Consider the following 19,889-nt stretch of genomic DNA (forward strand, 5'->3'; position numbering starts at 1 on the left):
AAAGGTATTCTTCTTCATGACGTAATGACAAATTTACATTTAGATTATTGCTACAAAAATAAGCAATGCTAATGTTGAGAAACATCAACATAATTTTTTCAAAATTTTGTCACCGTTTAACATGAAGTTTAAGCACAATTGCATTAGGTTTCAAATTGTTAGACAGAACATTACGGATTTGGTAAAGCCGTACCTTCTTCACCCTTTTTCCGATTATTTGGACAACTGAATTTTTGGGACTAGATATAAGATCTTGTAATTTATAACCTTTGATACGATAATTAATGTAGTCAAATTTAATATTTTATTAGAAACATTGGTTACTCTAAAAATTTAAATTTTGAAGACGTGAAAATCATCATATAAATAAGTATATTACTATTATTTTCCTCTAATTTCCAAGAGTTTGTCCTGTTAAAAATTAATTTCTCTATGCATTGCATCTTTTTTTGTAATTTTAACATTCTGAAAAAACAAATAGAAGAGAGAATAATATATAAGTGCTTCAAAACTCGTTTAAATACCACAAAATATATTAATAACTTAACAAAATAAAATGACATCTATGTTAGTTGTCAATTTGTCATTTTCTTTTAAGTTGTCAATGAATTACATAATATTTAAATATATTGTGAAGATTTCAAAGTAATTCTCCTAAAATAGAAAAGTATCTCACTAACAATGAATGCCTGAAAACATGTTTATTGACCGTGATGATAAAATTAAAAAAGGCCACATCAAAAGGTCACGACGTATCAATTTATTGACCGTAACGAAGAAAATCATATGCTGGGCAATGCATATGGCAGTACCGAAATCGGCTTCAAAAAATATAACCATTACAAAAACATTTCAAAACTGGGTTCTCTTTTTCCCTTGCTGCTATGAAAGATTTCACAAATGCTGCGAGTTCCTTTGGTTTCCATTCATGATATATGATTGAGCTTTAAAAAGAAAAAAGAAAACCATAACCCACCATGGGTTCTGGAAATAATGTAAAATGATGAGGGGGATAAATAAGTCGCCAGAAAGAGTTGGAAGGACAGACCATGTCAAGGCTTGAGGGCAAGAGCAAGACCAAACTTGGCGGACGAACTTGAGGCCTTAGTGTAGTCATATTCACCGGAGAGGGTTATGAGCGAATTAGGCCTCCAGGCTCGTTGGCATTGGAACGCGGCCTTGCCGTCTTTAGTGAATCGAGTCTTTACCAAGGTGCCAGGACTTACTGTCTGTGAGGTTCCAATGGCAAATCCGTTCTCCAACGAGGAAAATCTATGTGTCATTTCAGCAGCAACTGTAAATCCATCCGGTCGGTCCACATAATGAATGTAAGACGCCTTCAGGGCCTGTCCTTTATCGGCCCTGCATCAACAAATAGTGAGTTGCATTGTTTTATTTCTTTAAAAAAAATAAATAAATACTAAAGCACACAAATCTAAAGAATTTATTATTAGCTGCGTAATATATCCTCCATTATAACTTATCAAACGGATTCTAACTATAATTTCTGACCCCCTGATCGGAAAAATCATTTTACTTGTATTTCCTTCTTTTTTATAGATATTTGACCTCTATTTAGAAGGGGGGTGGGGGAAAACTGCTTAACGGATTTCCATTTCATGAATGTTTATCTTGTATACAGATATGATCATGTGATCAATTAATAACTGAAGAATTTTTTTCTTGGGCAAATATTTTTTCCAAATCAGAATTCTTGCATTGAAAATACATCTCAGGGGAAGACATTCAAATCACAAATTAAAACCTTTTTTCTAAGGAAGGAACCGAAAACATAAGTTGAGGGTTAAAACCAATCAGTGCCAGTATAACCAAATAAAATGAATGTCTACTTAAATCACATACACACATAATTCTACGGCAAAACTTGTTGCAACTAAAAAAGGATAATATTGACTTATCGAGACACTAGAAGAATAATAATAAACCAATAAATATGGTGAATAACACTTACAGGATGAGTGCTGCAGAGTAATCTGGTTTATTGAAAGTAATCCCAGTATTATATTTTGTAAATGAAGCAGATGCCGTATTAAATCCAACTTCAGCGCCCACATAGAGATCCTTGGAACCAATAGCTGCTGAAAGCTCCAACTGAGGGGCTGGATTCAAGCCAATACTAGAATCGAAGACAGCATGAGGATGAAGGTACTGGACATCCAGCTGAAGTGATATTTGTCGGGTCAGATGCAGAGCATGAACGTCAAAGTAAATATTGTTCCAATGTTCTACTAATGAAATGTTCAAAACATCAATTGATCTCAATAAGGGAATAAGTGAATTTTAGAATTTCTATTCTTTTGTTTGGCAAAAAAAAAAAAAAACCAGCTTTTAAGTTTATTTATCTAAACTTTGAACAATAATTACAACATCTCAAACAACTACCATGTATGCCATGCCAATCACATATTTTTGGGCATGACTTGATGAATACAATCATTTTATTGATTCAGTCCAAAACAAATTAGCTCTTGCATGTTGTGTAATTGATTCATTTGACAGTTATGAAACTGGGCCAACCTCTGAAGCCATGGTAGTAACAAACTAAAAAAAAATCCACAAAGATAGAAAGCCAAATATAGCATTTATAGTATTTGCAAAATCCAAATGCATAATCGCAATTTTCTGCTCCATGAAGACCAGCGGGATCAAACATAAGGGAAGTTGGGTTATACTCACCTTGCCCGACTTATGATCAGGTATACTGAAGCTCAAGGCTGCTTTTGTGTTAGAGAAGATATCATGGACAGTCACTTTCGTTGATACCTGCCATGATATAACGTTTTGATGATGCATCACAGTAACCAATTGCAGTATAGTATCTATAATCTATAATATATGTAAGTGAAATGAAAAGCAGCATATTAGTTTAAAGGACATGATCAAAGTTTCTTACACTGGAGTATGTATCAATTTTCACATCAACGGTAGTATTTCCACTCTTGTAAAGGGTATTAATATCACCAACAAAAATTTGGTCCTTCTTGAAACCTGTAGCTATAAGGCCCTGCAGGACGGAAATTTGCATTTGAAATCAGGCAGGCTAGACAACAGAACACCATAAAGGTGCAATGATCAAAATTTCTATCAGCAATCAATCTTCTCAGTTCTCATTCCCCCTTCTGGCAGAGCTAAGGGAAATTCGTAAAACCATCAAGCACAAGGGAAAAGCAAAGCAATCTATACTGGCAGAGCCAGTGTTGTGATCCCCCTTCTGCTAAATTAACCAAAAATTCTATTATTGAAATAAAAGAAAATAGATTCAAAGATTTATAGTTTATAGAATACAGTTGGTTGTTCAATGAAAAATGTACCGTAGCATAATTTAGTTAAATATCCTAAATAAGATTCAACATTTTTATGTGGTCTAACATCAAGTTCATAAAAATATATTTACCACTTAATCCATTGTACATTATATATAATCCATCCTATCACTCTTCTTTTCTCTTGTTGAAGAAGCAAAACCTTTTCTTTCTTTCTTTGTTTTTGTTTTTGGGGCCAATACCTTCAAAGACTTTATCGAAGGAAAGATGAAACCCAACATAGAGGAGAAGAGAATACAAATATCCATGTAAAACAGCATCTCTCCAGCTTATCATTTGCCAAGGGATGTTCAATATATACTTGATTGGTGCAAATAAAATTAGAGAAAATCATGGGATAGTCAACCCAAAAAGTTCCAACATCAATTAAGCAATAAGTATAAAGTGAAAGTGAAAATCAAAATAATATAAAATAATAAAACAGCAAAACACAGGATAAGCTTCTACCAATCCAGAAGAGCTTGGAATTGACAGGCTAAACTTTTGGTCAAAATTGTAGTCCTTGTACAAGAGATCTGCAAAAGAATCAGAATATTCATAACTTAAAAAAGCCACAAGTATAACTTTGCAGAAGATAAGAATTTTTTTGGCAAAAAAATTAGATTTTTTTTTCTTCAAATACTGATGCAATTTGACAAGGATATATCACACTGAAATAAGGAAGACAATAATCTAGATGAAGACTCGATTGACAGGCTAGAATCAAGGAATTGAGTGACATAGCTCCTATTTCAAATATAATCCAACCACCTTGCATGGCTGGAACATATCTCTTAAGTTTAGGCATAACAACCCGGAGAGTTACTGTTGTACTTATACATATCCAAGGATGGATTGTTTTAAATACAGTGAATTTAAAAATAAAAGTCGAGCCATAGGTGTTTAGACGAGCATATTTTTAAACTTTAAACAAAGTGGAGTGTTTCCTCCATATTTTTTAACACATCAGCAGCATGAATTTCCTCTTATATTCAATTTCTAAGAAATTTAGGACATCCTAGATTAGAGCTTGACTGCCTCCTGTTCTGTGTTTTTTGGCAAAGCATGGTGGTCGACTTGGTTCTGGACTAAACATGCATAAGCAAGTTAAATTCAGCCATTTTTGTGAGCTATTAACTTGGTTTATTAAGTGGAGCGCTCTTTTCTCCTCCTGGTGTTATATTGTTCCAGGCTTGTGCGTCCTGGATTATATAGCTGGTGTACTTTGGTGATTTCCAGATTTTATTTTCCTTGACATTCTATCCTTTTATTATTGCCATGTGACTTTCAGTTATTAAGGTAATTAACTAGTTATGCCAGATGTAGCCAAGGGTGATTGTTACTTTTTGGTTGAGTTGATTGTCGTAAACATTCTTTTGGTTCTAGCAAAATTTATTTGTTGCTGAATAAGGTGAGAACTAAACTGAGCCTGAAGAAGGTTGAAGAAGCCATTGAAGAACACTAGGTCAAAGCAAGATAGTCAAAGGCAAAAGGCCCACTTAAGGTACTAGACCTCTAGAATGCCTTAGAAAAGAGGTGCTAGAAAGGTGAAGGCAGCATGCTTGGGTAAATCAAGGTATTGAAGCATAGAAAAAATATGCCATATAAACAAAAAAGAAAGGTAATTTGAAATAACATTTGACATATAAACTCTTGAAAAAAAAAGGCATCAACATCATGATGAGCTAGCTACAAATTGCAAAATAACAAAAGATCATATGCATTGGAATTTATAGGATTTAATAGTAACAGTGGGGCATGATCATGAAGATCAATAAAAGAGTTTAATCCAAATCCTACCATTTGTAGTTTATGTATATAAAGTTGCTGTTTACATGTTCTTGCTAATGAATGTTCATATATAGGCTTTAAGACTGTAAATGGAAGTTGGCTCATGATATGGCAGTCTCTGATGCTTTTTTTTTTTTTTGAATGTTTATATCACAAAAACCTGAAAAACAAATAGCCTAAATAAATTTTTTAAAGTGAGAATAACTATTTTACACTATTCTCTTACATATAATACTGGGCTTTCCTGGATATGTTTTACAGGTTTTGAAATTGGACTTATACTCTCACATGAGAAAGGCACATAATGAGCACCTTACAAGCACCAAGGTGAGCATCTTTGACTACATTGGGTAAAGAACTCTAGGAGTGAAAATTGTATAAGACTAATATTCATACAACAAAGCAGAAGGATTGAAAATAAAAAAACTACTAAAGTTGGAGAACAAGAGAATCAGAATAGCCAGTTGAGATTGTTTCTCTATATAAGTGAACATGTAACATTAGGCTGACCTATAGATATGATGCACATGCAATAGCTGTGAGGCAAACGATAGAAAATCAGAGAGTGAGGGATGCTATCTCCACCCAAAAAAAAGTCAGTAATAGACTTATATGTGTGGGTATAACATGAAGAGCACCCTTTAACAAAATAAGATGCGGAAATGGGTGTGTCAAGATTTCAATTACATGCTTACCTTTTGCCCTTTTACCAATATCAGAAAATGGTGCTGGACCATTGGCCATAATTAGTCAGAATGAGGTATACTGCAACTGGGATAGCACAATTATTATGTAAGTTACACTTCCAACTAAAAATAATAAAATAACAGAATAAAATGAAGGAATATAATAAAATCATAACAGTACCATGCATTGATATGTATGCAATTGTTAGCGTAATAATAATGTCTTTCTAACAAGTTACAACACCTTACAAATAAAATCATCCAGCAATTAAAAACATGTTCAAAGCACAGCTAGACCTACAAGTCATTAGATTGTATTGTCTCTTAAAAAACAACTATGCCAACAAATAATGGAAGATCTACACGTGACAACTACTTGAAGAAGTCCCAAGGAAGCTCCATAAGTTTATTGACATGTGCATAGTTATCAATATCATATGAAACTGCATCAGTGTTCTGTATAACAAGTTTTCATACAAATAACGTGTAATAAAGCCTCGTTTACAAGTACATGAGGTGCTTGCAAGTGCATGATGATCAGTAAACTAATTCAGGAAATATGAAGAAAGCTTTGAGAAATACTGATAAATAAATCTGAAGTTAAAGCTATTGAACATTTTTCTTATCCCATTTATGAGTACAAATTCTACTTTTTAGTTATATTTTGAACTCTATAGGACAAGAAAAGCATGCATAGGCCATGATCCTGCATGCCCAACATTCACCAAGCATAAAACCTAAGAAAAACTCAATAGCCGGAGATTGAGATGCTTGAGTAGCTAGTCTTGGTAATAGCCAATATGAAAATTAATTGTGCACACGAAATGTCCAAAATGACTTTTTGAGATTCAATTGAGTTTCCCAGTAACTGTTGCATTTTGGTGGGAGTTAAGAATGTGCACCTGAGTAACGTGTTAGGTTTGCATGCATTTTTCTTTAACATGAATATTTTCCTCAAATGTGTTCGATAACATCTATAGTTAACTACCTTGAACAAATTCTTACTGGCTCCTCCTTTGTTTCACTTTTACAAATATAAGATAAGTGGAAGTGGTAGATGATCTGATCATTTGCCCTAAATTCCTAATGCCTCCAGAGAAGTTCTTGGCCAGCCCCAACCAGAATAACAGAAAGTAGAAAGAAATATATACGAAACCTAAAACTCTACTTATCATCCTCAAAGCCCTCTTCTCCTAACTGAAGCTCAGCATAGGGTACAATCTATAATCACTGTTCAGCATTCATTCTCGTACAAATGAAAAATACACATCGACTCCTAGTGTCTGTCGCTAATATTAACCATCCTGATTTCTCTCATTGCCGAAACAAGCGCACTCTTGTAAACAGTGCTGAACAAATTTGCCCAAATGGAAATGCCTACCTGAAACTCCAACAAAGCACTCGCAAACCGATCCCAAGAGAAAGAAACCAGCTCAAACGAAATATTTCAGAATAAGCAAAGGTAGAAAGGTATAAATCTCAAAGCCAAAACACTCCTACTATTCTGATTCCTTCCATAACGAAAAACGAAGGCACTCAAATGCCTCAGCTGCTTGACCAAATTCCCAAATAGTAATGTCTATCCGTAAATCTCTATAGAAGTAACCACATCCCGATACCCAGAGAAATAAGCTCAAGTAAAGTAAGTTCCGGGGGCCAAAAAAAGACAAACACGAACAAATCTCATAACTAGAAGAAGAATCACTGGCGATCGGTTCCATTAATCTTTCGAAGCTTCGAAAGAATGGGATGAAGAGAAATGATGCTTACATCTGAAGAGATAGTGAGCGGAGAGGAAACGCCGAATTCAAACCCTGATTGCGGCCTCCAACTGCCGCCGCCGCCGCCTCAGGTCCAAGCCGTTGTCTGATGCAAGTGTATGGCACAGCTGGCTGCAGAGTCTGCGGACTAAGGAGGCAGTTTGATGCTTCACCAAAAAGCAGAGGCCCAGGTCAAAAGAACGGACCCCGCAGCCGAACCCCCGGTGCAACGGCATGGGAGAATGACTGTGTTACCCACCCGTGACCTGACCACGTCACAGACCAATAACGAGTTTGCTTTTGTTAAAAATGATTATGGCGGCTTAAACTTGAGACATGAGCATTAGAAAAACAAAGAAGTTACATATACCAAAAATAAATAAATAAATAAAGAGGCTACAAAGATTACATGAATGCAAAAGGCAGTATAAAAAGTGTAGAATTATTCTTTTAGCTTTTTTTTGACAGATAAAAACAAAAAGTTAGAACTATTTAGGTTGAAATAAGTTTTAATTTTGGACTAACAAGGTAAACTCCCCAAGTCAGTTGTTTATGTTTTTTACATTGTAAAAATGTTGGTAAAAAACATTGGGGAAAAAGGGGCTAAGTAGTTGTCAAAATTTAAGATGTTAATAATTCACCATGATCTATAAAAGAAATTAGGCATGCAAATTCAATGTATTAACAGAAAAGGATGATATTAATTAATATATATCATGTGAGAAAATAATACTGCTTTAAACAATATTGTTTTTTGTCATTCTTCTTCTTTAAAAAAAATTAAAGGCCACAAAAAATCATGCAACAATAGCAATCAATTTATGTTAGATCAAATAAAATCTCCATTCTGTAAAGGTGATTCTACTCATAGTGTCTAAATTGTTGTTTGATGTTTGATGTATAAGAAACAAGTTAATATAAGTATCTATTTGTTTTTATAAAAACGTGGTTAAAAGTTATATCTCGTGATCAAATCCTTAATCTTATTGATAATATTAGAGATATGATGATTGTAAGGAAAATAATATTGAAAAAGTGAGAGCTCCAATTAAGTTAAAGGAAATATTGATTTTAATAAATTTGTTATTCTAACAAATCATTCAAGGACACTCATAAATTATGTCCTAGTGTGAGAAAAATAACTAGAGAGTCTAAAAAATGTAATTTCTCTTATTAAGATGAAAGAATTCAAGCATACATCACATTTGTAGAGGGTAAAACTGGCAAACCCACACTTAAAAACACTCGATAGGGATGCTTAATGTCATTGCGGTACAAGGCAATTGATAATATTGTTTTGTCTGTGATTGGATAAGTTTTGGCATGTTGAAATTTGATTTTTTTAAAAAAATAACAGTATATATAATGTAAGTTATTTTTTTCCCATTTCATTACTTGACGAGCGTGCAAAGGAAATGGGAGAAAGACAAGACATGGGCCATTTAGGCTCAATACCCTCCCCTGTATTCATAATTTCTGTCCTCGCCATCCCTAACCCTGTTTCTCTATCTGAAGAAAAAATCACATCTACTGTTCAGCACATAAACGTAAGAAAAGAATATAACCCATTATCAGACCCCAAAACCAACCCTTCTTATTTCAAGTTTTATGTAAAAATAAATCAATAAACAAAATGGTCAAAAATAATTAACCAAAAATAAGCTAGAAGATTAAGCAACCTAAGGTATATGATACAACTTTGAAGGCCTCATGCTATCCGTAACATTGAAGTACTTGAGCGTTCGAATCCACTTCTCCTGATTCTTCAGCAAATGCACGGCGATCGTGTCCGGCCACAGTTCGTGTGTGCACGTCGTCGGCGGTTCCGGAAAATTGTACATCGACCACTTCCCGTTGAACCTGTTCTTCCCTCGCCGTCCTTCCCTCATCCACTCTCCGAATACCTTATCCTCCGGCCCCTCGAAATGCTTCCTCGGAATCTCCGACTCCCTTATCCACTCCGCTATGTCCCAGGACACCAGATACCCCATCCCCGACATGTAATGCACGAACGGGTCCATGCTCCGGCACGGAATCACATACCCGTAGTACAGATCTTCCCTCGGCAACGGCTTCAGAGATTCCACCAAGTTGGGTAGTCTCAAGTACGTGTCGTCGTCGGCTTTCATTACATAGTGGTACGGAGGGTACGGTCGGTCGGTGTCGTTGAAGAGATCCGGGAGACTGGAGAAGTACGTTAGCGTTTTGCCTTTGTTCATATTTTCTGGGCAGTTGAGGATTATAATGTCGTCGTGTCGCATGATTTCTAAAGCCACCAGAGTCTTCTGGTCTTCTTTTGTTAGATTGCAGAAGACAAACTTGACGTCAATTTTCGCGCCTTCCACAGACTGTATGCCGTAGACTAGTCGGAGGAAGTGCCGCTTGAGGTACTGGTCGGGAAGAGTGAGAATTCCGATGAGAATTCGGATGTCATTGCCGCCGCCATCGGAGGGGGAAGTAGAAGAATTATTTGCTGCAGCACAGCCACGAGTGAATCTTAACAAGTCATCGAATCGAGCTTCATTGATGGAGGCATAGACGCAGAGGGAGATGATGAGGAAGAAACAGAGGAAGACGAATCGTCCTCTCTCTGACTTGGAAGGCTTCATAATGCCGAGAAGAAGTCGGAGAACTGAGAAAGAGATGATTTTTTTTATGAAAGCAAGATCGAAGTTTGCGCTTCTCTGAGAGGCTTCGACAATCTCGTGCAGTGATAACGATACTAATAAATTCCAATGTATCTTAGGTTGTACGCACTAGTTCGTGTTCATTTTCGTGCTTCTGGGATAACCCTTTTGACTTCTTATAAGATCTGAAACAATTTCTACCAATCTTATAAATCAAACTCCAGACTAATTAAAAGTTTTCGTACAGATGAATCAGATTATTATAAAATGGGGTATGATAAAAACAGATTATTTTGAGCTTGAGAGAGGAATTCTAATTTGATTTTGCCTTAATATGAATTGGAATAGTTAATTTAATTTGGCGTGAGAATAAAAAATGGAGGGGGTTTAAGGGGTGGTGGAGTAGAACCTAAAAGTAGGGAGGCATGCATATAATTCATTCATGGATTCATCCGTTGAGAAGTGGGTGTGGTCAACTTTACGTGAATTAGGCAAATTTGCACATTGAAGAACAAGATATATAGTGCGAGGGCTGAGCATCATTCACGCCATACTTGACTATGAAGCAACCAGATTAATTGACCCAACTTATTATTATATAGTTTCCTTAAGGTCCTGCGTTCAGAACTAAAAAGATTACGTTTTCAATAGAGACGTCAGGAATTTAGGAGCAGTTTTTGTTTTGTGGGTGGTACTGTGGTTTCTCTCTTGTGGAAGCCCAGCGTGAGGATATCGTGAGAAGGCCACTTTTTCAGCCTTAAAAAACGATGTAATCTTTTCGTATTCTCAGATGGTTCCTTTTTGAGAGCTTTGACTTTACTCTTTCGACAGGTGAAACGAAACTCATCAAAGATCACACCTTGCTTGCTTAAACAATACATCTCACACACACACACACGTTTGAGTGATAGAGAAGGGAGGTTTAAACGTACGTAAAGATAGTTCACATGTAAACTGACCATTTGCGTGAACAAATGAATCCTTTCCTTTTATATCCTCTCGTTTATTTGATTTAATTCATGCTGTTTCTTCAGGTGGCGCGCTTAGCTTAGCTTTTTCATCTCCAAGGACTGCCCCTCATAATCAGATAACGGATTCTTCATTCCTTCATGGAAACCACCAAACCATCTCAGAGATTTCGAACCATGACTCTTGCAAAGGTAAGGTAAGGAAATACAATTCAACGTAACTATAACTAGTTTCAGATTTTTCCTTTGTTATTACTCGCCAACTTTTAGACTATATAGTTTTTCATCCCTTACAGACAGATACCGGCAGATATCATGTTCCTTTTTTCGTTTTTTTCCCCCTTTTTTTTTGAGGAGGGGGGGGGGGGCGCTTAAGACTTAACGTCTTGCTTTAATGACCCATGTAATATACCAACGGTTTAAAATGATTTTTTTTCTCGCTATTAGATTTTACATAAAATGAAAGACATAGTTTTTATATTTTTATAATTTTTAAAGAAAAAAACCTGGAATTGTGTAGTTTTGATTTATTTTTCTTTAAAATATCGTAGAAATTGCAAAACGTCTCTTTGGTAAAATCTAATTTTCAGAAGGGAAAAAAAAATGAAAAATTAAAATATTACAAGACTGTAGAGAGGTGGGACAGTAAAGGCTTCATTCCTGTTATCGATGCGACAACTATTTGTATTCTGATGGAACCTTGTCGTTCGATGCATAAAAAAATGCAGAAATAAAAATAATAAAATAGCAACAGATCAAGGAAAATGCTGAGATTTGATATTGATAATTTTAAAAGGCTAAATCCGTATTACAAAATCGCTCTATTGATTTAGAACAAATCTTATTTCCTAAAACAACCAGAACATTCAAACAGAACAATAACACTGCGGCTGTAACATTTCAAATTTTAATTCTTAATTGATCAGCAGGATAATGGAGTTTAATCTATTAAATAGAGTTAGAGGATAGTTAGTGAGTGCTGATATAATGTGATGCGTGGTTACATAGAGCTACCAGATATTTTTATTGGTGATTTTAGTCTTATGATTAGGTTCAAAGTAAAGTCGAGCCACCCGAATATTAAAAAGTAAAAAAATAAGAAGAAATGACTCTATGTTACGTGCAGCAGCACACAGGTAAAGAGCCCTCTCCATAACACATACCAAGGGGGCATGGGGATAGGTGCCATAATGCAAGGTGCACTTTTTGCAAAATTTAAATGTGAACTAATGCAAAAATTAAAAGAGAAAAAAAAGGGAGCACAAGAAAGGGCGATGAGCTCTGTTGAGGTTTATTTTAGAGGAAGATTGGAGCATTTTGAAGCCACTAAGTCCTAATGGTAAGCCTCCTAACCTCTTCTTTTCCCTTCTCAACCCATTTTTCTTAAGTTTTGAGAGTTAGGGCTTGTGACAGAAGTGATTTTCAGTCCATATAGGTTATGGTTCCGAATCTATTGATTCAAATAGAGTTAAATATGAGTTATTTTGAATATTTAAACTTAAAAATTATGAGTTTAGACATTAATGATGGCTGGGAGCCATTAATGTTCGAAAATGGGTGATAAATTTGCATTTACGAGGATTGTTGTGACATTAGTGATTCTATATGAGTTGGATGATTGATGGTTGAGAGTGATAAAGGCTATTTAACCTAATGGATAAATTTAAATGTGAGAAGTAAAAACATTAGATATGTTAGAAATGAAAATGTGAGAGTTTGAAGTATATGCATATGATAATGTTGATGAGTTTGAACTTAATTAATTGTTTGGGCACTATTATGGGCTTGAACAACAAGCTTGGAAATATATATTGAAGGGTAAATATTTAAACTTTCAAATGTTTGAGATAATCAGGGGAACCCTATTGTAGGTAATTGCTTGTTAATTGAATTTTAATGTGAAAATGGGATTATTTGCATGCATGACTGAATTTATAAATGTCAAAGCATACTATAAACCATATGTTAGTATATTAATATTAATCTTACATAAATGTGAAGTTGAATTCAAAATGAATATTTCAAACTATGAATGTGCATTGAAATAAGAAATTTATGATGTGTGATATGGGATATGTAATATGATGATGATAAGTTTGTATTAGTATGTGAATGTGACATGTGAGGCTAAATGAGAGTTTGAATTGGGTATAAAATTAAGAATAAAAGTGACTAATGTTGTGAAAATAATATTGATGCTTACTTGAGTAGCATAGTATCATAAGCCCAATGTGTTGAGATTGAATCAATGAGATTGTGAAATAAGTGATTATCATACATTGCATAATCAGTTGGCAGGAATTTGTCAAAAGAGAGGAGTAGATAAAATCCATATGATATATACGGTTGCCTTTCAGTGCACAAAGGCATAGCCTTGTCTCACTATTTGTCAAGAGACTATCTCATAGTTTGTTGAGGGATTAGAATATAGTTATTTTTACCTATTTATTGAGGAGATTAGCTTAGGGTATACGACACCTTAAAGATTTGAGAGTGGAGGAAACTGTAGTCTGAGAGTGAGTATTATAATCTTTGACCAGGTCACACCTCATGATTGGTGAACTTGGTTGGCTCAGTCACATAGATAAAGCCTTAATTGATATTATAACCCATGGTTTCAGTTGGAAGGTATAATGAGGTTTTGATCATGCAAATGCATTTATTTGACATATCATATGGTTGTTAAGTTTGTGACAAGTCGTAATAGTAAATATGCCATTGTCGCATGGTTATTTGTATTGTGACAATGAGCAGGGAACAGATGAATTAAGTCATTATCATGTGTCCATGCATTTTGTGGTAATGTACTTTGTGATTGAGATGAGAAATATAAAAATCAATTAAATTGTGAAATTATAACTTGTGTCATATGTAATTCGATATCTTAGAGTAATCAACTAATTTTTATGCATTTAAATCAGTTGATATATAACTGCATAAGGTAGATGTTCCTTGGTTATTAAGTGGCTAGACCCACCTCTCTATTTAACATGTTATAGGCTCTTGCTCTAATGCAAAAAAGAGAAAGACTCTTGAGGCTTAGGAATTTAAGATTCCTTCTATACAACCTCTTAACCTCTTTCTATTTTATATAATAGTTTAAATATTATCAATTAGGATGCATGTTGTTTACACTCATACTACATCGTTATTAATGAATTTGAGATGTATTTTAGGCTTTAGAGTATTGTGTGTAGGTTACTAAGTATTTAATAGAGCCAAAATACTAGTACAACTATAAGGATGTTGTTTTAATTATAACTATGGATGTTGATTGTAAATGTAATACCAGGACCTCCCCTATTGTTTTTTATATTTTAGAGGTTGAGGAGTGAAAATTTATTATGATTGAAAATATGTGCATATAATGTATTGTACAAATAGTCTTAAGTCTATTAAATATGGGTTGGGTGTAAGGAATGGCTTTTGGCATATGTGTGGAGTTTTGGACATCATTGAGTTGTGAAAATTGTGAAAACAATTAGAAAATGTATTTGGATGTCCAACTTTCTTGTGTGACTTGATTTGGTAATAAAACACATGCCATTAGTTAGTTTATGAAAAGATCTTTTGTAGACACCTAGATCACCTTATTTGGATGTAGGATGGAGAAATAAAGCACATCAAAAGCTGTCTAAAATTGTTGTCAAATGATAGTAAAGTTGTTGTAAAAAACATGTAATATGCCGTGGCATACTGTACTATTTTTTAGAACTTGTTGTTTCTCGATTGTTTTCAAATCTTTTCACTCCTTAGAGATATCTCATACTTTCGAAATAGTATTCTTACTCTGATTACAAATTTAACACACACTTTGATTTATTTTAAACTAGAAAAACTTGGGATCCCATTACTTCAAATTATAAAACTTGATAGTCATCTTTAGATTCTTCCCTTGATTACCTTAATTTTAAGTATTAATTGTGATTAGATAAATGAGATATTACAACAATACTATCAAGCATGCTCTTTAATTTTTGAGAACCAATCTTACCTCTCACTCAAAATAAAAAATATGACTTGTTTTTTGCAAGGATACTCCAAGCACTAATAGAAGTCAAAAAATAACATTCACAGTCTCCAGTACTACCTTTATAGCCCAGATCTATAGTAACCCTCCAGCAATACTAATTGCTTGTTTCTTTCTCTTTAACATTAGGAGTCTCAAGGTCAATGCCTTGATCATCAAAAGGTTGCTTTCCCTTTGCTCGAATCTTCCTAAGTTTTGTCTCGTAGGCCATTGCGGCAAAAGTGGTTCTATCATATTTACATTATAAAAAAGGTTTTAAATTGTTGCATTCTAAATTAAATAAGCATTTGTTGCAATTCCAATATTAAAAACAGATTCAATGAAAGAATGGAGTAAGAAAGTGCAAGAAAGAATGATTTTGATTGAGAAAATTTTATAAGGGTGGTTATCTAATTAAGGATGGGTTTAGAATTATGATGGGATTTGAATCAAATTTTTTGTTAAAAGTCACTCTAACGTTGCTTATACTAAAATTATGTTCTGGTCGTTGCGAATGCATTTTCAAACATGTAATAATGTGACAAGATTGGGTAAGATATTTTTTTGTAAGTGATATTATAAAGGCTATATGTAAAAATTCTAAATTTTTTAAATAAAAATAATCAAGCTAATTAAAGGCAATATGGTAAATTGTAGGCTAACTTGAGTAAAACGTGGTTAACGGATGACAAATGGGCTTGTCAGGTCTTAATTGAAGCTTGGAATATGACTATAGGTGATATTGGACCACTTTGGGCCCAATGGGATGGAACTTATAGTACATAAGGTATTTATTTATAAATAATATGACAAAAGCTAGATGTAAAAAATATTATAAACAAAACAGAAAATATAATAAATCCCATGCTCGCTTTTAAAAAGGAATCTTAGTATTTGTACCTGTTCTCAACATTTGCCAAAAGCTTACTTATTAAAAGTTCATTTAACAAATTAAAATTTGGTAAAAAGTTATTATAATGAGATTATCAAATGCATGTTTGGGCGTGGTTGTTCCAAGCACTTCACTTCATCCTATAAAACTATCAAAGGCGATGAAGCAATAGTTGTTTGACATAAATAATTTTATAGGCAATAGACATCTTGATATCATAGCTAAGAGAATTTACCACTATTTTTTTGATTAAAAAGGATATGGGAAAGAGGGAAAGACTATTGTTGTCATGTTTTGAGATGATGGACGAAGTTGATATTATTGGCTTTTATATTATGCATGGGGTGGGCAAAACATCTCTTACGAAATTTCACAATAAGTTAGTTCCTCAAAATGACAGAACAGATATATACGGATTAATAATTAGACTTGTAACCATTAAAAACCAAGGGATATTTGAAAAATATTAGGAAATAATTGAGCATGAATTAAATATTAGAGATGACATATGGGAGAATATGGGAGAATGGAACCAGCCAAGGTAAGTTCCACGCACACATACACATAGAGTATATACACCACAAAATTAAATTAAAATATATCCAGATAGATATTTCTTTTGTCTGCAACATAGGATGGACAGTAAACAATTTGTTTACATCATTGAGTCCTTCTAATGGGCTAGCTAGGATTGGTTGCTGGGCTTAGAAGTGTAAACTGGACTTTGTAGAATTCTTTTCAACACGAACGATTTTGCACTTGCAGCTAGCAAATAGCAAATAACTAATAATTAATTAATTCACACTTCGCCGTTTTGTTTATGATCTTAATCAATTCGAAGCCATGAGAGGAAATTAGATCCGGTCTCTCGATCACATCATATCATGGAATGTTTTTGAAGAGAGAGAGAGAGAGCGTTCGCACATATATATAAAATGCACTCACATTTTCGTATATTAACATAATCATATGAATATTTTTAAATTTTATAAATACCATTTTATCTAATTATCTTAATGACGTTTAGCATACTATTATATTATTTTTCTTTAAATAAAAACAGTTAACCGCTACACAACTTAATAGCTCAAAGGCCGGGGTTGATGACGTTCTGCCTACAAAAAAAAAAAAACAAAGAAATTAATGGCAACGATTACTGAAGCTTCATAAAAATGATACAAAGCGTCATCATTAAGTTTGTATCCAGACAACAAACTGCACAATTTCTATTAAACACAAATTTATTCAACAATTTTTACAGCATCCAGCTAAATACTGGAGTCCTCTCTTGACTCATCTTGTAACTCATACATAATTTACCCTCAGATCATACAGAGATTCATGATAATTTACCGGCCTTCTTGTATACATCAGACGAGTAAAAGGAGTCGATGAATATTTATTAAAATCAAATGATCTTAATTATAGCATGTCAATATCCATCACTTGACATACCCAAGAAGCTTCATCGACTCCTCCTACTAATCTTATATATTCAAGATGCGTACCTATAGCTGAGAATTTTTGGTCTTCTCTTATCTTCTCTGACTACAATATATAACCTAGTTCATAATCTTGAAACATCCCCTGATGAAGAATCTGGGGATCACTACCGCTAGTAGTTGAATCCCAAGAGTTCGAGGATGCTGACTTGGCATCAAAATCATTGGACGACCACCAGCTCAAATTGTCCTTCGATGAACCACTCATGATCTCTCCGAAACAACCATATTCACCTACCTGCTCCTCCTGCTTCTGCTGCTGTGTCACGTAACCACTCATGAGAATGTCATCAAGCTCAGTTTGCATTGCAGAAACTTGATCCATCCCCATATCAAACTGATCAATCCGGCTCATGCCAGCCGGGCTGGTCACCGGACCTGAGCTCTCCGGGTTGCTGATCTTTACACCTTCTGGTTGAACTGCATCATCATCATCATCATGATCAGTAGTATTAGCAGAAGCTGGTTTGTAAAGTTCATTATCATCTTTTTGCGGTGTGGTTATGAAATCGGAGGCATGGTTCAGGGATTGCAGGGTGTTGTGGATCAGTTTTTGTTGGAGAGGATGCAATTTAGGCCAGAGGGAAGGATTGTTGTAGGAGAAACTAGGGTTTTGAAGTTGCATGTGAAGTTGAAGCCTTTCTAGAGCTGAGTTGCTGAGGGTATGGTCGGAATTATCAGAGTTGTCCTGATCTGCACTGTTCTGATTCTTGTGCCTCCCAAGCAGTTTCTTCTTCAGTCTTGTGTTCCAATAATTCTTGATGTCATTGTCTGTTCTTCCAGGAAGCTGAGCCGCAATAATGGACCACCTATAACACATTGATCATGAAGATGCACGGAACGACTTGTAAATAGATTTAATTTGGATAACTGATTTGATAAGTGGTTTAAATCCACTTATTTAATAAGTTTCCGCATGACATAATAATAATTGTTCAATTTAATTGAACAGTGATAAAACATTGTCACATAATAACCAAAAGCATCAAATCTAAAATTTTTGGATGGTATATGTGAAAAGTATTTTGATTTAAGGATTGTTTTAAATTCTTTTAAAAAAATATATTAATAATTTTTAAGTATTGATAAAATTCTATGATTATAATTAAGATTCTCATTAAATGAGAGAACTTAAGTGACTTGTCAATTTATAACAACAGTAAATTTCGACGTGTGGATGAAATGAGAAAGTCTCCTGCTGAAATTTATTCAGTCTACTTTCAAATACAATCTTAATTTTTTTTTAAAGAAAAAAGATAATTTCTCTCAATTTAGTTACGGAGATTCTGGCGACAAAGAAAAGAGACAAACGATAATGTGTTTTGGGAATTGGAAAGAAGAAAACAGTTGACTATACCTGCTGCCAATGCTAATGTAGAGACTGCTAATAATGTTGTCTTCTTCTTCTGTGAAACCACCATGCTTGATATTAGGCCTCAGGTAATTCAGCCATCTTAGTCTGCAACTTTTCCCACACCTCTTCAGCCCTGTGAATTATATATATAGATTTCACCCACATCAGAAGATTAATCACACATTAATAACCAGGAATTACATATCACACAGAAATTTACTATACATATAGTAATGATATATTGATGAAAGATCGGTGCATGTTCCATCAATTTTCTTTCAAGAAACACATCATTGTGTGTGATCTTGTTCGTGATGATTAGCGAGTGACTAATGTAACTAAACAAGATTGGGTGTGTAGGTACCAATTTTTTGAGGAAGAGCAATCCAGTTGCCACCAGTTCCATGTCTGTCGATATAGGCTTTGAGTATAGCATCCTCTTCTGGAGACCAAGGTCCTTTCTTCACGTTCCCTTTGTCACAGCATGGAGCTCGACCCATTCTCCCTCTGTTAATAAAGATCAATCTTTGTAATTATCTTCCTACTACTGAGCTTCTCTCTCTAGATTTCTCTGTGACCCTTTTGTTGCAGAGAAGGAGACTCTTGGTTTCTGTGAGGAGGGAAGACTACTACGACGCCATTTATATGGAGAAAGAGTGATCCACGTGATTCTCAAAAAGACAAACTAGGAAAAGTCTTACATTACACATCATCAACTCTACAGCTATTCATTATATTATTTAATGCCATATTAATTTTTCCCTCCCTTTTGGATTAGTTCGGTCCATGTTTTAATTAATATATTAATTAATGCTTGCAAAAGGACAAGAATATCCTTCTACCTTTTCCACATGAAGCAATATAGTAATAGCATGTTGCTTTTTTTTAGGTCCATTAATTAGTTTGATTTAATGTATTGATGAATTCCGTTTAAGTACGTGGATCAAAAGTGGCCTTCATCTTTCTTACTAAGATTG

General features: G+C 34.4%; 4 protein-coding genes across 8 annotated transcripts; 1 reads left to right on the plus strand and 3 right to left on the minus strand.

The window, feature by feature from the left end:
• Nucleotides 1-739: 739 nt before the first annotated feature.
• On the minus strand, nucleotides 740-7,733 carry LOC129319936 (mitochondrial outer membrane protein porin 6). The gene is made up of 7 exons (XM_054965047.1): nucleotides 7,571-7,733; nucleotides 5,810-5,885; nucleotides 3,792-3,859; nucleotides 2,915-3,025; nucleotides 2,698-2,784; nucleotides 1,973-2,181; nucleotides 740-1,362 (listed from the first exon to the last, which is right to left on the minus strand). The coding sequence occupies exons 2-7, from the start codon at nucleotides 5,856-5,858 to the stop codon at nucleotides 1,053-1,055; spliced, it is 834 nt and encodes a 277-aa protein (XP_054821022.1). The 5' UTR covers nucleotides 5,859-5,885; nucleotides 7,571-7,733; the 3' UTR covers nucleotides 740-1,052.
• LOC129319937 (uncharacterized) lies at nucleotides 5,382-17,348 on the plus strand. Of its 5 annotated transcripts, none has more exons than XM_054965049.1 (4): nucleotides 5,382-5,441; nucleotides 11,019-11,115; nucleotides 11,222-11,352; nucleotides 14,760-17,348. In XM_054965049.1, the coding sequence occupies exons 1-4, from the start codon at nucleotides 5,403-5,405 to the stop codon at nucleotides 14,835-14,837; spliced, it is 345 nt and encodes a 114-aa protein (XP_054821024.1). In that variant the 5' UTR covers nucleotides 5,382-5,402; the 3' UTR covers nucleotides 14,838-17,348. The 5 variants fall into 5 exon arrangements, 2 of the variants coding, with proteins under 2 accessions (XP_054821024.1, XP_054821025.1); XM_054965050.1 differs by having other exon boundaries at nucleotides 15,315-17,348; XR_008595562.1 differs by lacking the exons at nucleotides 5,382-5,441; nucleotides 11,019-11,115; nucleotides 14,760-17,348 and adding exons at nucleotides 10,764-11,018; nucleotides 12,285-14,753 and having other exon boundaries at nucleotides 11,222-11,347.
• On the minus strand, nucleotides 8,708-10,389 carry LOC129319935 (beta-1,3-galactosyltransferase pvg3). The gene has a single exon (XM_054965046.1). It carries the CDS (start codon nucleotides 10,167-10,169, stop codon nucleotides 9,240-9,242), a length of 930 nt encoding a protein of 309 aa, XP_054821021.1. The 5' UTR covers nucleotides 10,170-10,389; the 3' UTR covers nucleotides 8,708-9,239.
• A 10-nt stretch (nucleotides 17,349-17,358) lies between the features above and the next one.
• LOC129319934 (transcription factor MYB36-like) lies at nucleotides 17,359-19,612 on the minus strand. Its single transcript, XM_054965045.1, has 3 exons — nucleotides 19,277-19,612; nucleotides 18,916-19,045; nucleotides 17,359-18,367 (listed from the first exon to the last, which is right to left on the minus strand). Exons 1-3 carry the CDS (start codon nucleotides 19,410-19,412, stop codon nucleotides 17,605-17,607), a joined length of 1,029 nt encoding a protein of 342 aa, XP_054821020.1. The 5' UTR covers nucleotides 19,413-19,612; the 3' UTR covers nucleotides 17,359-17,604.
• Nucleotides 19,613-19,889: the final 277 nt, after the last annotated feature.

The sequence above is a fragment of the Prosopis cineraria genome, unplaced genomic scaffold (assembly GCF_029017545.1).
Source record: "Prosopis cineraria cultivar Desert tree isolate PC_DT_omini unplaced genomic scaffold, ASM2901754v1 PC9, whole genome shotgun sequence".
NCBI classification, from domain to species: domain Eukaryota; kingdom Viridiplantae; phylum Streptophyta; class Magnoliopsida; order Fabales; family Fabaceae; genus Prosopis; species Prosopis cineraria.

Bases quoted from the DNA above. Each gene is read 5' to 3' on its own strand.
- LOC129319935 (XM_054965046.1), bottom strand. From the start codon at position 10,169: ATGAAGCCTTCCAAGTCAGAGAGAGGACGATTCGTCTTCCTCTGTTTC.
- LOC129319936 (XM_054965047.1), bottom strand. From the start codon at position 5,858: ATGGCCAATGGTCCAGCACCATTTTCTGATATTGGTAAAAGGGCAAAA. The intron at 3,860-5,809 runs GTAAGCATGTAA...ATTCTTTTGCAG, and splicing joins TATTGGTAAAAGGGCAAAAG to ATCTCTTGTACAAGGACTAC. The intron at 1,363-1,972 runs GTAAGTGTTATT...TTGTTGATGCAG, and splicing joins TACTCTGCAGCACTCATCCT to GGCCGATAAAGGACAGGCCC.
- LOC129319934 (XM_054965045.1), bottom strand. From the start codon at position 19,412: ATGGGTCGAGCTCCATGCTGTGACAAAGGGAACGTGAAGAAAGGACCT. The intron at 19,046-19,276 runs GTACCTACACAC...TATAATTCACAG, and splicing joins TGCTCTTCCTCAAAAAATTG to GGCTGAAGAGGTGTGGGAAA. The intron at 18,368-18,915 runs GTATAGTCAACT...AATGTGTTATAG, and splicing joins TACATTAGCATTGGCAGCAG to GTGGTCCATTATTGCGGCTC.
- LOC129319937 (XM_054965049.1), top strand. From the start codon at position 5,403: ATGAGAAAGGCACATAATGAGCACCTTACAAGCACCAAG. The intron at 5,442-11,018 runs GTGAGCATCTTT...CTCTTTCGACAG, and splicing joins AGCACCTTACAAGCACCAAG to GTGAAACGAAACTCATCAAA. The intron at 11,353-14,759 runs GTAAGGAAATAC...ATTTGGATGTAG, and splicing joins ATGACTCTTGCAAAGGTAAG to GATGGAGAAATAAAGCACAT.